Source organism: Aspergillus versicolor, assembly GCF_001890125.1.
Source record: "Aspergillus versicolor CBS 583.65 unplaced genomic scaffold ASPVEscaffold_2, whole genome shotgun sequence".
Classification (NCBI taxonomy): domain Eukaryota; kingdom Fungi; phylum Ascomycota; class Eurotiomycetes; order Eurotiales; family Aspergillaceae; genus Aspergillus; species Aspergillus versicolor.
In genome coordinates, this window is record NW_024467525.1 from 1,355,448 (window position 1) to 1,370,442 (window position 14,995).

Consider the following 14,995-nt stretch of genomic DNA (forward strand, 5'->3'; position numbering starts at 1 on the left):
ATGAGATATCTGCATTGTGCTGTATACAAGTCAATTGCTAACTGTATAAATGAAGCTCAATAACTTCCATAACTCAATCCATGCCCATATTTAAAGACCGGATTCAGCGTATCAAAGGGCACATCCTCCGCCTGCCCTTCAACCTCCTCCATCGACCTGGGCAAATCAAACGGAATCTTACCCTCAGGACTACTCCGACCAAAGACCACATCCAGGAATGCCTCGCTATCACTCCCATAATTCGCCAGCACAGCCTGCGCCTGCTCCACAATCTCGGGAATCACAGCCGGCCGATCCAGAGCGATATCGACAATCGTAGGCACGGCAGAGAAGATCTTAGCCTGGCGCGCCTTTTCAGTCGCGTTGAATGCGAGCGAGCCCGCGTGGAAGCTGGCTTCGAAGGAGCCATTGCGTGGTTCGTATGGAGCGTTATACCGGAGGAGTGCAAAGTCAGCTTGATTGGGGCTGGAGACGACGGTATAGTTGCGCTCGGTCATGAATGCGCGGTCGAAGCCCTCGATATAGAACTTGGTAGAGCGAGAGGGTTCTGATAGGGGGAGGACACTCTCCTTGTTTGTCAAGAGGGTATATGACCGTCTCTGCGCGTCTCTTCCTCTCTGGACGAAGTCCTCCTGACCAACGATCTTGTTGGCGGCTGCGACGTCGACGAAGGGGTTATCGAACAGTCCGAGAATGAACTTTTCCCTCAGTAGTCTGGCTACGGAGACGTCGATGCGCTCTTCCGATATGATGCCTTCATTCACAAGCTGCACGACCAGCTCAGGTCTCTCCTCGCCGCCGAACTGGTCACAGCCTGCGTCGAGGATCTTGGCTGTACGCTCCAGCTCGCTGAGGGATTCGACCCCCCACGCACGCGCAGGCATATACTGCGTCCCGATATAGCCGTCCGTGACGAGCCCCCAGTCTGTGACCACGATGCCCTCGAATCCTAGCTCTCCCCGGAGAAGGTCGGTGACGATTTCCCTGTTGAAGGAGAACCCGATGGGTTCGTAGTTTGTGCCAATGGGGCGGGAATAGTACGGCATGATCTCCGTTGCACCGGCTGCGAGCGCTGCCTTGAAAGGGATCAAGTGCTCGTCGAAGTTGTCGCCAGGATATGTCTGGTTCTTGCCGTATACAAAGTGCGAGTCTTCGCCGTTCTCCATCGGTCCACCGCCGGGGAAATGCTTCGTGACCGTCTTGACGGAGTTGTGGCCCAGTTTACCGTCGTTCCCCTGGAATCCCTTGATATACTCGGTGATGAGCTCGCTGGTTAATGTGCTGTTCTCGCCCCAGGTCCCGCTGATCCTGGCCCAGCGAGGTTCTGTGGATATATCGACCTGCGGGTGCAGCGCAGCGCGAAGACCAACAGCCAGGTACTCCTCTCTTGCAATTTCCGCAAACTCTCTCACAAGCTGAGGATCCCTCAAGGCTGCAAGACCCAGACTCTCAGGCCACTGTGAAAACACACCAGCCTGGAACCCCGTGCCCACATTGTCCGTGAATGCATGCCTAGGATCAGAGGACAGGGTAACCGGAATCCCGAGCCTGGTCCGCAACGCCCGTTTCTGGACCCGGTTCACAAATTCGGCAGTGGCAGTGGCATTTGTGATGTCGCTGGCGAGGTTAAAGTGCGTCATGTGCTTCCCGATCATCGTGTCTGTGCTGTTTCCCTCGCCTGCATCGTCGAGCGGCCCTTCGGATAGACGGGCGTGGAAGAGCTGTCCGGCCTTTTCTTCGATTGTCATGCGGTGCAGGAGGTCTTGGACGCGGTCGTCGACGGAGTATGAGGGATCTTTGTAGATGGGATGGTCTTCATGGTTCTTGATGGCCAGCCCGAGACAGCCTGAGGTCAGGGCTGTTAGGGCTATCACTGTTGAATTCAACCGCATGGTCAAGAATTGCCACAAAATAAATCTCTATTAAACAACCAGTCTACGAACCAACTTCTACTGCGGGATTCCCGGATTTAAAGAAAAGCCACGCAGTAACCACCGCCATTCAGCCGAAGCCTTCCGTCCCACATCGGATGTCCACATTACAGTGCCGACGCTACAACGTCGATTTATTTGCGGGGACGACGGCATATTCAAATTAACAGTGCACCTTGGCAAGTGCTCGTTGCGTTCTGTACCGAGGCACTACTGGTTGAGTGATCTGGAGACCCGACCATTGCCATACCATAGAAAGAGGCTGTTGTCATGTGTATACCTCTATCTTAATGAACCTGTCTCACATATCACCTCCCCCTAAGCTGTTGGTATTTCCTGAAACCCCAGATCGATTCTGCAGAGATGGAGGGTTGATCTGGGGAACCCTGCATTCCCCGGGCCAAGATCGAATGTGGGGAGTGCCGATTTACTCCAACTTGGGTTGTTTGTGGGACCGGCCTGTATATTGAGTCACCTCCTAGTCCCATGTTAGCAGCTGTCCGGGTAAACTGCGGCAGAACTACTCGAGTATGAAAGTGGGGAAGTAGACCTGGCTCGTATCCTTGGATTTGGGCAAGAAGAGATCAGGCGATATACGGAGCTGTGTCTTGGTGCCTCTTGCACGTAACTCTTGCCATGTGGATGAATACTTGGCCCTCTTAGTTTGACTCTACGGAGCTCGCTCTATGTAAATTCCCCGCTTATGGGTGTGACTATTGCTGAATGTACAGTCTCCTTCCTGGGTTTCCCTCATGGGGCAGTTCCAGTCGATATCCATCCGAGTATTCTTCTATAGAGGAACGCCAACCAAGAATAAACAAGAAATCAAAAGCCTCTATCTAACATTCAAGATAAATATACAATATATCTTAAACCACTTCCCTCTTAAGATCATTCTCCGTCAACCTCGACACCAGCGTCGACTGCCCAGAATGCACACTCCACTCAACCTCCCTCTCATAGAAAATATGCCGCTTATCCAAATCTCCTTTCCCAGACACTCCAGGCCCCACAGCCCTAATTGTATGTCTCTCCCGAATTGGTAGAACAGAAGACGATCCGGAGCCCTGTCCCGAGAGACCAAGCGAAGACCTGAGCTTGCCACAGACTTTAGATTCGAGGAGTTTAGTGAAGAAGACGGGGAAGGTAAAGACGCAGGCGACGATAATGCCGATATTGACTTCGGCGATTCTGGCAGTTTAGTTCAGTTTATCGGTTTACTGCTTGTGTGTTGTGGGTGTAGGCTTACGAGTATAGAGCCAGTTCACCGGATACCCACATCACGTCCCACCCGCCGTATAGGTTCTTGACGCTGATGATGAGGCGGGCGATACTTGCGGCGCAGGCACTATCGTATTTCCAGGTCAACCATATAAAATAACAAGGGAGAGGAGGGTCGTACCCAAGTCCACTGGCAAAGGTCAAACAAAGCCCGACCTTCTTCTTCCTGGACAGCTTCAACTTCAAAACCTGCGGGATAGGCAAAATCACCAGATAAAAGTCTGTAACTACATTAGTAGCAGTTTGCCAGATCACGGACCCCGTATGGACAAAGTCGCAGAACGGGCTGATGTCCGGTCCCACGGTCACGCATATCCCGATGTTGACGGCGGACATGATGATGAATGCTCCATATAGTGTACCGATTACGGCGATGCCGACCCAGATGGCGATTTTCATTTTCGCGACGGGAAAGAGACGCTTGTACAAAAGGAGAATGGAGATCTTGGTGAAGCCCACGGTCCAGGGGTATGTGATGCCTGCTGCGAGGAACTGGATTGTTCACATTAATATGTATTTTTTCGAGGGCTAGTTCAGAGACGTACCCGGCCGTTGGAATCGCTCATGAATACCGTCACTGGGATATCCCACATGTGCAGGCCGAGTCCTAAGTCGAGGACTTTTTTTGTCAGCGGGGTATATGGTTAGGGCTGGTGTCTTACGTTTCATGAAGCTGCCCAAGTTTGCGAGTGATCCGATCTATTCGTGTTAGATTTGTTCATTCTAGTCTGACGTTTACTCACGACTGCAAAAATGCACGTTGCTGTAGAAGATTAGTCTTGCAACTAGATAGGAATGCAAATACTTACTATCATCCCAACCCCAGGACTTCAAGATGAGCGTCCGCGTGTAGGCTCGCACTGACACTGCCAGCAGCATAAGGGATATGAAGACAGCAGACATCGCTATAATCGCTGGCTGTTGTGAAGGAGGATCGACAAAGTTGGTCTTGAAGCCCGGCGGCGGCGGCGTAGCAGGCTGTTGATTAAGCGGTAGTTCCATTTTACCGAAAATCCAGGTTACTGTATAGACAGATTCGAGTGTTAACACGGGAATATACTAAAGATGAAACTACGGGTGGTAATGGCAGCATCTTAAACCACGATATCTACAACCCGCTACATGCACAAAACAATGATAAGGACCCCTGCGACGCCACTAGAAGCTATCCACGACGGATTCGGGGATCAATAGGAGTATTTCTACCAAACATGAGTTCTCTTTGAAGTGCCTTGGCACCACTGCCCAGTCTTTGTTCTCGAGCTGGTTGGGATATGCCCGTCTTGTTGCACAAGAGAACCAAATATGAACTCAATAGGCAGAATTACTATTCTATGGGTCATTATCATTGGAAATTTGGACATGTGCAGTCATCACCGTGGTTGAGGCTCATCATCAACGTGGCGGACACGCGTCTGGCAGTCGGGCACGGGACATAAAGGAGTTACCATAGACGACTGTATTCTTTGTCAGAGAAGTCTCCTTCCTAGTCCGCATGTCGTTCCTTCCTCGACTGGGCTATTTATATCTGAATCAACAGGGAAGGTGCGAGTGGCCTTCCCTAACCAGCAGGCTCATGCCCCAAGACACCAATTTGTGGGTTAAACATGGAAAAGACCAGGCATGTAGAAGAAGTCCAGAAGGAACCTTTATTTATGCATGTGTGGTGCCCAGATGAGCTTAGACTGCCGCTTGAGTGCTTGATGAGCCAAGAAGGTACTCTGGCGTGGGGTTGTCAATCCGACTTCTGAGCATCACTGCCTAAAGAGGAAATGGAATGGCACCGTGTGGGAAACCTGTGTTGATGCAGGATAAGTATGCCTTATGTCTTGTATATTGTTATACGTAATATTTTGGATGTTAAATAAGCCTGTCAAATAGACCTACATAATAGTTGACACCGTTGGATGTCAAAAGCTCGCTGCAGTGCGTTGCAGCAGAATATCGATCAGTTGACAGCAGAGTATGACGATCACGCACGACTTCTGCAGCCTGCAGGGTCCCCAAAAAACAGCGAGGACCGCCGCAGAAATTGCACCTGTAGATCGGCGCCGAGAGCTATAAATCAGGGTAGTCCTCGTAAAAAAAAGTCCGCAGGCAAGTTAGCCATGGGGTTCAAGGCCATTGTCAGCGCAGCCCTGCTGCTGGGCCAGGCAAACTCAGTGCTCAGCAGACCGCAGGACCAAGGCATAGTTCAAGTGTCGACCTCGAAATCAGTCCATCCGGGTGAACTGGCAAATGTCCACTTGAACTGGCTTGACAGTCCGCCGAGTGCCATCAGGGCTGTGTATGCCCCCTGTTCGAACCCTAACTCCACCCAGCATACTATTGCCAGTTTCAATGTCCGCGGACAGCCTCCGCAGCGACTTGCTTGGGCAGTTCCCGAGGATGCACAGGCAAGCAACTGTATCTACGTATACGGAGCGCAGTCTACTATCCTGGGTAAAAGCGAGCCCGTGCATCTGACCCGAAAGGCAAAGAAGCGATCCGTTGCCGATCTGGACAATCCCCTGCTGAAAGACTTTGACGCGCTGGGAGCCTGGTTCGACGGAGTAGCTGCCATCAAGAAGAAGACAGATTCCACTGGTGGTGTTGCATCCGGAAACTCGTCCAAGCACGCAAAGATTGCCATTGTCGGCGCAGGTGTTTCTGGCCTTGCAACCGGGCTGATGCTGGATAGCGTTGGTATCCATAACTGGGAAATCATCGAAGCTAGTGAGCGCGTTGGAGGTCGCTTCCGGACGCGATATATGGCGGACACAGATGAATGGGCTGAGATGGGCCCTATGAGACTTCCACACTCTGTGACCTACAAGGACAACAACGAGACACTCAAATACACCGACCACGAGTTGACTTTCCAGCTGGCCCACACCCTCAACGACATGAACAAGAACGACTCCAAGTGGAAGGTCGACTTCATCCCCTGGATCCAGCACCATCCCAACGAATTGATTGCCCAGGACACGCTTCGACACCCCGATGGGCGTATTCCCACTCGCGCTGAGATTGAGGCAGACTCAAGCCTGAGTGAGGCTTCTGATATCGATACCGCAGAGTATCACAACACCGAGAACCGGATGGACCTCATCCTCAAGAACGAAACCACTCTCAAGTCCCTGCAAAAGGACGTCTGGCGAGCCCACAAAACCGCCATGGACGAGGGCCTAGACGACTGGAGCGAGCAGGCCATGATGCGCCACGTCTTCAAAGCTAGCGAGAACGTCACCGACGAGATCTGGACATCCTCCGACTACGACGTTTTCTGGGACGAGCTGCACCACAACTCCAACCTGGGCCTGGATGGCACCAAAGAAGCCCTCGGAGAGACAAACTGGCTGTGCATCGACGGAGGCTTCAATCGTCTCTCTGATGCCTTCCTCCCCCATGTCAGGAACAGACTCACCCTCAACCGCCAGATCCGCAAGCTAGAGACCGTACCAGGCCCTAACAACACCACACGCACCCGTCTCTCATGGTATCCCAGCGTCACGAACCGCACCTACGAGTCCAAAGACTACGACTACACCATCATGGCCGTCCCATTCACCCAGACCCGCTTCATGGACCTCCCCAAATTCTCCTCCGTTCTCTCCCGCGCCACCAGCGAAGCCGGCCTGCGCTTCGCATCCGCCTGCAAAGTCGCCCTGCTCTTCCGCGAACGCTTCTGGGAAAAGGGCCCCCGCCCCATCTTCGGCGGCTACTCCAAACCCCCCAGCGACCCCGTCGGCGCCCTATACTACCCCGTCTACGGGCTCAACGAGTCTCGCCCGGGCCTGATAATGCACTACCGCGGTGGGGACTGGAGCGACCGCTTCGTGAGTTTCTCCGACGAGGAGCACGTGCAGACGGTTCTTGATTCCATTGTGTCTCTGCACGGGGAGCAGGCGAGGGAGCTGTACACGGGCGACTATGAGCGGCTTTGCTGGTTGCAGGATGAGCATACCGCGACGGCGTGGTGTCGGCCGGATGTTGAGCAGCATAAGCTCTATATCCCGGCTTATCATAACACGGAGCATAACACGATCTTCATTGGGGAGCATACGGCGCCAACGCATGCGTGGGTGAGCTCGTCGCTGCATTCTTCTGTGCGTGGGTCTGTGCAGCTGCTCCTGGAGCTTGGGCTGGTGGATGAGGCGAAGGAGTTGAATGAGAAGTGGATGGGGAGGTGGATAAAGCTGTAACTGGATAGCTGGATTGAAGCTGAAACAGTATAGAATAGGCAATATGAGAGTATACCCGGCATGATAGACGGCCACCTCACTTGCAATTCCTTTAGACGTCCCTATCTTAATCAATCAGTGAAACAAATAATGCTATTAGATAAAAATCCTCTCACGATCATCACTGCCCCTCTATCTCGCCCACGGTCCTCATTGATCGGCGCTTCCTGCGCACGCCAATTCCACTGTCAATGCAAGACAGACTTGTGCATTATGACGTTCCCCATGGAGGGCTCTAAAATACAGTTCCTTGAATCGTTGAGTTGAAATGGCTGTCGGGAGTAAAATAGCTCTCGGGAGTAGCCATGGTAGGAGAAAGCTGATATCAAGTTCCACCAACACACCTCGACAATCACAGCAAATGGATCGACAACCTTGCGTGACAGCGTGGGGGTTAGAATCATCGCAATCGCGTAATCCCGACACATTTTCGTCGGCCCAAGCCGTCAGTATATTGTAAGGTGGAGCGTTGTGCTGCGCAGGGTGCTCATTCTGCCCGGGCACTCGTGGGTCTTTAACAGCCCTGGCATTTATCAGATTATTTATCAGTCATAAGGCTGACCTGCAGTACCAAGGGCAGCAACTCAACTGACAGTATGAGTGTCAGTTGCCTTTTCAATCGCAGTACTCGCCTTCTGGTGTTGGTTGCCGGCTTGGTTGCGCTCTCTCAGGCTATGATTATAGACAATGGCAAGCTGGCTATTGTGGACGGGATCAATTACTATGTTGGAGGAGCCCCTGTGTCAAGGATCTCTCCTTTGCCATCTTTCAACTTGACTGACCCAGATCTCCTCCCTATCACGGTGATCCGGTCGACGGTGGATGAATTTGCCAACGACGACTTGGATCAGACAATTGCGAACTTTTCTCGGGATGATGTTTTTCAACGGGGGTTCCTGGAAGGTATTGCTTATTTCCATCATTAACTTGGGTATCCTGACAACGAAACAGGATTATTTGTGGATTATATCGGACACGGCCAAGGGCATATCTCCAGTTCATTCAAGTCTCAGAACACCAAGGTCGTAATGGCTTCATCGAACTATAATCCTTACGGATCGGCTGTTAGGGCTGGTCTCAGCGATGATATCCCCCAAGGGCCCTACTTCATGTCCACCACGGGCTCGCTCTATCAGGCCTTCCGGTTATACCCCGACCACCAACTCGCATTTACAGAGGCAGCCATCAGTGATGGAAACGGTGGATTTAAGCCATTACCAGCAACGACACAGGTAAAACCAACACCTTATTGTAGTTCATCTCTTACCGAACCAGGGAGCCATGACCAAGAGCGTTGCCGTACCGTCTCGCCTGTACTATACACCCACACCCGACAAGCCACTCGCGGGGGTAAGTCATCCTCTACCTATCAGTCCTGGTATGAACAAAGAACTGTCTAATATAGTATAATACAGCTCCGCCTCGGTCTCAAAGACATCTTCCACCTAAAAGGTCTACGCACCAGCGGCGGCAACCGCGCCTTCTACGACTTCTACCCGCCGCAGAACAGAACCGGTTCTGCGGTTCAGCGCCTCATAGACGCCGGCGCCGTGGTCGTCGGTAAAATGGGTACAGTGCAGTTCGCGAACGGTGACAATCCCACGGCGGACTGGGTTGATTTTCACTGTCCTTTTAATCCTCGGGTTTGTACACCTACCCCTATCCCCCTCGTGTATATGGTTGGGGTTGAAGTATGCTGACAAGATAGGGAGACGGCTATCAAGTACCAGGCGGGTCCTCTTCTGGTCCTGCGGCTGGTATAGCCTCGTACGACTGGCTTGATATTGCCGTTGGGAGCGACACGAGCGGGTCCATGCGCAGTCCTGCCGGGTTTACGGGTCTGTATGCGAACAGACCTTCACAGGGGGTCCTGAAGACAGATGGGATCTTACCGCTTAGTGGACCGCTGGACTCGGTTGGAGTGTTTGCGCGGGATGCCCGTATTTGGTCCGCTGTTATGCGTGCCTGGTATCGGGGTTTGTTGGCTGACAACAGGGTGTACCCGAGACGGTTGTTTTATTCGCGTGCGGTGTTTCCGGATGTGACCACGGATGCTGGGAGGCTTCTTGAGGGCGTTGTTCGAAAATTAGAGAAGTTCCTAGGTGTGCAGAGGGAGGCTGTTGATACGCAGTTGAAGTGGGAGGAGACATATCCAGAGGGTGCGCCGGGGAATGTGACGGATCTACTGAATACGGTGAGTATTCATTCCAGTGAAGAGGGTTCTCATAGACTAAACTACCAGACATATGCTGTCCTTACGTCCGTCTATCAATATAAACACCTCGCCAAGCCATTCTTCGCCGACTACGCCGAAAAACACGACGGCCGTCGACCATTTATAAACCCCGACCCTCTCGTCCGCTGGCAATGGGGCCAGGATAACGGCGGCGACGCTGCCTATACTGAAGCCGTACAGAACAAAACCATATTCAAGAACTGGTGGGAAACAGCCGGGTACGGACGCGCCCATAACGAAACCTGCTCAGAGGGGATATACATCTACCCATACTCGACGGGAAAGACGCAGTACCGGAATGTGTATACTGATGCACCTACTAAGCCGCCGATGGGGTTCAAGGATAGCCGCATTGCTACGATGGCTGGTGCGCCGGACCTTGTGGTTCCTGTTGGCGAGGTTCCGTATAACTCGACTGTTTCGTTGAAGACTGAGTATATGCCGGTGACGCTGAGCTTTGTTGCTGCTCGGGGGTGTGATCTGATGCTGGCGAATCTGGTTCAGGAACTGCAGGACGCTGGAATCCTGAGGGCAGTAAAGACGGGGGCAACGATGTATCAATAGATAGCCTATTTCTCATGCAGGAAACTAAGTATCAACAGCCAAAGCAGGAAGAACGACACCACTACACTCCCCAAACCCAAATCTCTTTCCAGTATGCCGATTCACACACCAGCCTTCGATAACAACCTCATCCCCATCCTCAAGAAAGCCAATACCGTTTCCAGTCAGAGTGGCCAGTTTGTTCTCGGGCAAATGGCGTTCCAGCAGACATGCTATACCCATATTCTCCCCGTTGGTATTCATACGCTGGCATCGTTAATATCACTTTACAGCTAGAAAGAGAGGATTGAACAAACCGCGCTCGTCACAGTCCCAGTCCCGAATATATCCCCGGCACTCAGTCCCTCGCCTGCACTCGCAAGATGCGCCAGCTGCTGATACGGCGTCCAGTAGAGCTCCTTCAAGTTCGTCTCCGTGACGATATACGACCTTCCATTCCCTATTCCGCATTAGCACAATCCCTATCCCTTTAACATAGAATGCAAAATATAACATACTCCTAACCGTAGCCGTCAACTCAACATCCCACGTCTCCTCTTCTTTGTGTCCCCTCCAAGCCAAATGCCTCAACGGCGGGGGATCCTGCACTTTCGCACTGGCAGCCGTACACGCACCCAACGCCTCACTCGTCACAATCCACGGGGAGATCGTCGTCCCGGCCCCCTTCCCATGGAACGGACCTAGGGGCACCATCTCGAACCCCTGGATATCCCGCGCGGACCAGTCATTCAGCAGCACCATGCCGAAGATATACCCCGGGGCGTCGGCGATGTCGAGGATGGAACCTGGTGGTAGGGGACGGGAGAGGAAGAGGCCGATTTCGAGCTCGAAGTCGAACCGGGCGGAGGGTTGGAAGGCGGGTTTGTTATTGTTGTTGGTGCTGAAGACGCCGTTCGGGCGACGGATGGGCGTGCCGGAGATGCGGAGACTGGAGGTGCGGCCGTTGTAGACGCTGGGGATTATGAACCAGTTTGAGGGCGTGGAGATGTTCATTATTTTGCTGCACTGGGGGGAAGTCTTCCTTAGCTTGATATTATAGGCAGAGGGGGAGGGGTACGTTTTGGGTATGCTCGAGGGAGCAGTAAAAGTCGGAAAAGTTCTTCGTTTCCATCGGAAAATGGTTGGTCACTTTGTCCAGTGAAATTGCATATTTGGTGCGAGAGTCTGCATTGGACAGCAGAGTGGTTAGGAGAGCCCTAATCTGGCTGTGGGAGGACTTGGGGAGGGCTGCAAAAACATTAAGTGTCGTCTATCACGTTAGTTACTTGTTACCACTCTCAGATAACATACCTGGGAGAATATCTCTGCTTCGAATCCAGGAACGGACTTGAAGTGGCCATCTTGCTCTATTGCACTGAGGTCAATGGCGGTGTCGTCCAAGGCTGTTGCACAGCGCGGGGCTGGGTTGTCGGCGGTCGAAATGACGCCGTAGGGGAGGTTGTCGATGGGGAACGGAGATGCCATTTTGTATTGCAATATTATAAGATTGTGGTCTGTTGATATTAGGTGTTGGGCAGCGGTGCATGCAGCTTATATATTCCTCGAATACCCCGGCTCAGTCAGCATATGCAGGCTATTTTTGACATCAGACAATTAATGTCAATATAATATAGTTGTGCAACCTCCTTCATAGGCTATATATTAGCCTATACATTCCACTCTTGAACTGTGTCTAGTACATACGACCACAGGGTGTGGAAAACAGGGCTTCCCGTCCGCTCAGCCGTACTTAAGCCACACGCCGGCTGGTTAGTAGTATGGTGGGTGACCACATGCGAATCCCAGCTGTTGTATGTTTTGTTTTTTGTTTTTCATTTTTATTTGAATTTACTTTTATCATCACAATGTACAAAAGCAAACATTATGGGATCTATCAACTGGACAGTGCCTAGATTCCCCTTCTGACAGTCAGGTTTTGTCAATCGACCACAAGACAATGACAATCCGGGATAAATCAACTGGGCAATGCCTGCTGACACTGAAAGGTTGCACAGGAGAGATTGAAATGCCACTCTCTCGCCTGATGTGGCTAAAGTGGTCTCACAGGTCGGACAGATCATCCAGATCTGGGATATATCCAGTGGCCAGTGTTTGCAGACCATTCCTTTATGTACACATTTCATACGCCAGCCTATTTTCTCATCTGACTCTACAAAACTCGCAGTGACTGACGACAAGGTAGTCTATCTCTGTAACCTCTCTTCAGGAGACTTGCAAGCACTCACGGGCCATGCGAATCATGTTGAAAATGTTGAGTTTACACATGATGGCACTCTCATGGCCTCTTCATCTGGTGAACCGTTCGGCGACTGGTCTATTCCAGGTCTGCTTCACTTGACAGCTCTCTACGACTCTGGAGCACGTCGACTGGAGAGTGCTTGTGTGAGCTCAAAGACATCCCTGGAATAGCAAATATTTCTTTCTCTGCGGATGAACAATCTCTCATTACAAATCTTGGTGCTCTCAAGCTGAATCGATCGGGTGACACACTGGAACTCGAAAGTCCTGGGTTATTTGTTAGAAGAAGATGGATCACTTACAAGGGTCGGAATATCCTTTGGCTGCCTAGCGAATACAGGCCTCGACTCACAGCTGTCTGTGGCAATGTGATTGTCCTTGTTTGCGCCTCTGAACAGATGATGTTTTTAGACTTTGCTCTTGACTACTAAGTACCAGCATGCTAGGAATGAGAACCATATACCTTTTCTCGGCCCAATGGTACTTGTAACAGACCACTACTGGTGGACCTTCGGAACGACAGCCGATGCCTGGCCGGCTCTCGGTGCTCTTTATTTGCAGTGCGTCAGCTGCCATTTATCCCTGTTGCTGCAAGACAAGAGAATAGATTAGCTATTTTGATTTCTTTTCGCATTCCGTGTCTTCATTGTCGCATGTCTACAACTCCAAAACACAACAGCCATGTCTCCCCCGCAGCGCCAGCCCAATTTTTTAATCATTGTCGCGGATGACCTTGGGTTCAGTGATACTTCACCTTATGGGGGAGAAATACATACCCCAAACCTTCAAAAGCTCGCAAATAATGGCATCCGAATGACCGACTTTCACACTGCCCCAGCTTGCTCACCAACGAGATCCATGCTGATGTCGGGGACGGACCATCATATCGCTGGTCTGGAGCAGCTCGCAGAGCACATGAGACAAATGCCAGAAGCATTTGAGAACCGCCCAGGCTATGAAGGGTACCTGAACTTTCGCGTGGCTGCTCTTCCTGAGATTCTGAAGGATGCAGGGTATCACAACATCATGAGTGGCAAATGGTGGGCTCTTTTTTTCTCTTTTTTCTTTTGTTCAAGACCATGCTAACAACCCTCTGCTCGCCTAGGCATCTTGGGATGAAAAAGGAGCATACTCCAGCAGCACGTGGATTTGACAAGGTGTTCACTTTCCTTTCGGGGGCTGGTAACCACTTCAACTATGAGCCACAGCTGGACGACCCGAGGTTCAAGCTCCCCTGGCGAGGCCGGCTTTGGATGGAAGGCAATGAATATCTTGATCGAAAGAAAGATATTCCTTCTGATTTTTATTCTACGACGTATACAACCAATCGGTTTCTTGACTTCCTCAAGGACCGCACTCCAGACGAAAAAGAAAAGCCCTTCCTGGGCTACCTTGCCTACCTTGCTCCGCACTGGCCCCTCCAGGCACCTAAGGAAAGGTGCCAAAGGTACAGAGGCTGGTACGACGACGGACCGACAAAACTAGCAGAGCGCCGCGTGAAGCGTCTCATTGAGCTTGGTCTCGTCCCGAAAGACGTGGTCCCGGCAAAGCCCGAGGGATATGGCATTGAGCGAGACTGGGATGATCTGTCTGAGATGGAAAGAAAAGAGTCTTCGCGGAAGATGGAGGTATATGCGGCCATGGTGGAGATGATCGACCAAGGTGTGGGCGAGGTCTGTGACTACCTTGAGTCCACTGGAGAGCTGGACAACACCTTTATCCTCTTCATGTCCGACAACGGTGCCGAGGGGATGATGATGGAAGCCGTGCACCTCATGGGGAATGAGATGACAATGAAAAATGTTATTGACGTGTACTATGACAACAGCCTAGAGAATATTGGCGAAAGGGACTCGTTCATCTGGTATGGACCTCGCTGGGCATCAGCAGCCACGGCACCGTCACGAGGCTGGAAATGCTGGCCGACTGAAGGTGGCATCCGTTGTCCGTGTATCGTGAAGCTTCCCGGTGCCAGCTTTAACTCACCACGACCTGACGCCATCACGCACAAGTTCACCACCGTCATGGATATTCTCCCTACCGTCCTCGAATTAGCCGGTGTGCCCGCACCAGAAGGCACGTTTCATGGACGAGAGATCGCGCCAATAAAGGGGAAATCCTGGGTGCAGCATCTGAAGTCACCAGACTATACGGCATCGTCAGTGCACGATGAAAATTACCATGTCCATGGCTGGGAGCTGGTTGGACTGCGGGCTATTCGTAAGGGACCGTGGAAAGCTGTGTGGATGCATCCGCCTCGAGGGAAGTGTCGGTGGGAATTGTATAACCTGGAAGCTGACCCGTCCGAGCAAAAGGATCTTGCCCTGGAGCAGCCGCTTAAGGTCAAGGAGCTCCTGGAGTGCTGGGAGGCATACTATGCGGAGACAGGCATGTTCGATTATCCTTTTGAGTTCACCATGGCCAAGGCCTAATTCTATTCACGAATGCATGAGTTTATTTTTTTTGTCCATCAAAACTAGTAAAGTCGTAGACCCATGCACCAGGAGGGTCCCCAATAGTAG

At 51.8% G+C, this 14,995-nt stretch overlaps 6 protein-coding genes across 6 annotated transcripts; 3 read left to right on the plus strand and 3 right to left on the minus strand.

The window, feature by feature from the left end:
* Positions 1–15: 15 nt before the first annotated feature.
* Positions 16–1,965, minus strand: ASPVEDRAFT_37713 (uncharacterized protein). The gene has a single exon (XM_040811558.1). The coding sequence runs from the start codon at positions 1,890–1,892 to the stop codon at positions 57–59; it is 1,836 nt and encodes a 611-aa protein (XP_040664031.1). The 5' UTR covers positions 1,893–1,965; the 3' UTR covers positions 16–56.
* An 835-nt stretch (positions 1,966–2,800) lies between these two features.
* ASPVEDRAFT_880951 (uncharacterized protein) lies at positions 2,801–4,214 on the minus strand (the record flags this gene model as incomplete). The annotated part of the gene is made up of 7 exons (XM_040818235.1): positions 2,801–3,122; positions 3,181–3,279; positions 3,334–3,704; positions 3,758–3,819; positions 3,875–3,911; positions 3,956–3,975; positions 4,022–4,214. 7 exons carry the CDS (start codon positions 4,212–4,214, stop codon positions 2,801–2,803), a joined length of 1,104 nt encoding a protein of 367 aa, XP_040664032.1.
* A 1,106-nt stretch (positions 4,215–5,320) lies between these two features.
* On the plus strand, positions 5,321–7,396 carry ASPVEDRAFT_50032 (flavin monoamine oxidase family protein; the record flags this gene model as incomplete). The annotated part of the gene is made up of 1 exon (XM_040814249.1): positions 5,321–7,396. The coding sequence occupies one exon, from the start codon at positions 5,321–5,323 to the stop codon at positions 7,394–7,396; it is 2,076 nt and encodes a 691-aa protein (XP_040664033.1).
* A 635-nt stretch (positions 7,397–8,031) lies between these two features.
* ASPVEDRAFT_880966 (glutamyl-tRNA(Gln) amidotransferase, subunit A) lies at positions 8,032–10,525 on the plus strand (the record flags this gene model as incomplete). The annotated part of the gene is made up of 6 exons (XM_040818236.1): positions 8,032–8,338; positions 8,420–8,667; positions 8,711–8,785; positions 8,851–9,078; positions 9,144–9,629; positions 9,678–10,525. The coding sequence occupies 6 exons, from the start codon at positions 8,032–8,034 to the stop codon at positions 10,233–10,235; spliced, it is 1,902 nt and encodes a 633-aa protein (XP_040664034.1). The 3' UTR covers positions 10,236–10,525.
* ASPVEDRAFT_125406 (uncharacterized protein) lies at positions 10,260–11,699 on the minus strand (the record flags this gene model as incomplete). The annotated part of the gene is made up of 5 exons (XM_040806271.1): positions 10,260–10,481; positions 10,532–10,674; positions 10,733–11,240; positions 11,293–11,484; positions 11,526–11,699. 5 exons carry the CDS (start codon positions 11,697–11,699, stop codon positions 10,260–10,262), a joined length of 1,239 nt encoding a protein of 412 aa, XP_040664035.1.
* Positions 11,700–12,756: 1,057 nt separating this feature from the next.
* ASPVEDRAFT_451312 (arylsulfatase) lies at positions 12,757–14,911 on the plus strand. Its single transcript, XM_040813217.1, has 2 exons — positions 12,757–13,513; positions 13,579–14,911. Exons 1-2 carry the CDS (start codon positions 13,155–13,157, stop codon positions 14,903–14,905), a joined length of 1,686 nt encoding a protein of 561 aa, XP_040664036.1. The 5' UTR covers positions 12,757–13,154; the 3' UTR covers positions 14,906–14,911.
* Positions 14,912–14,995: the final 84 nt, after the last annotated feature.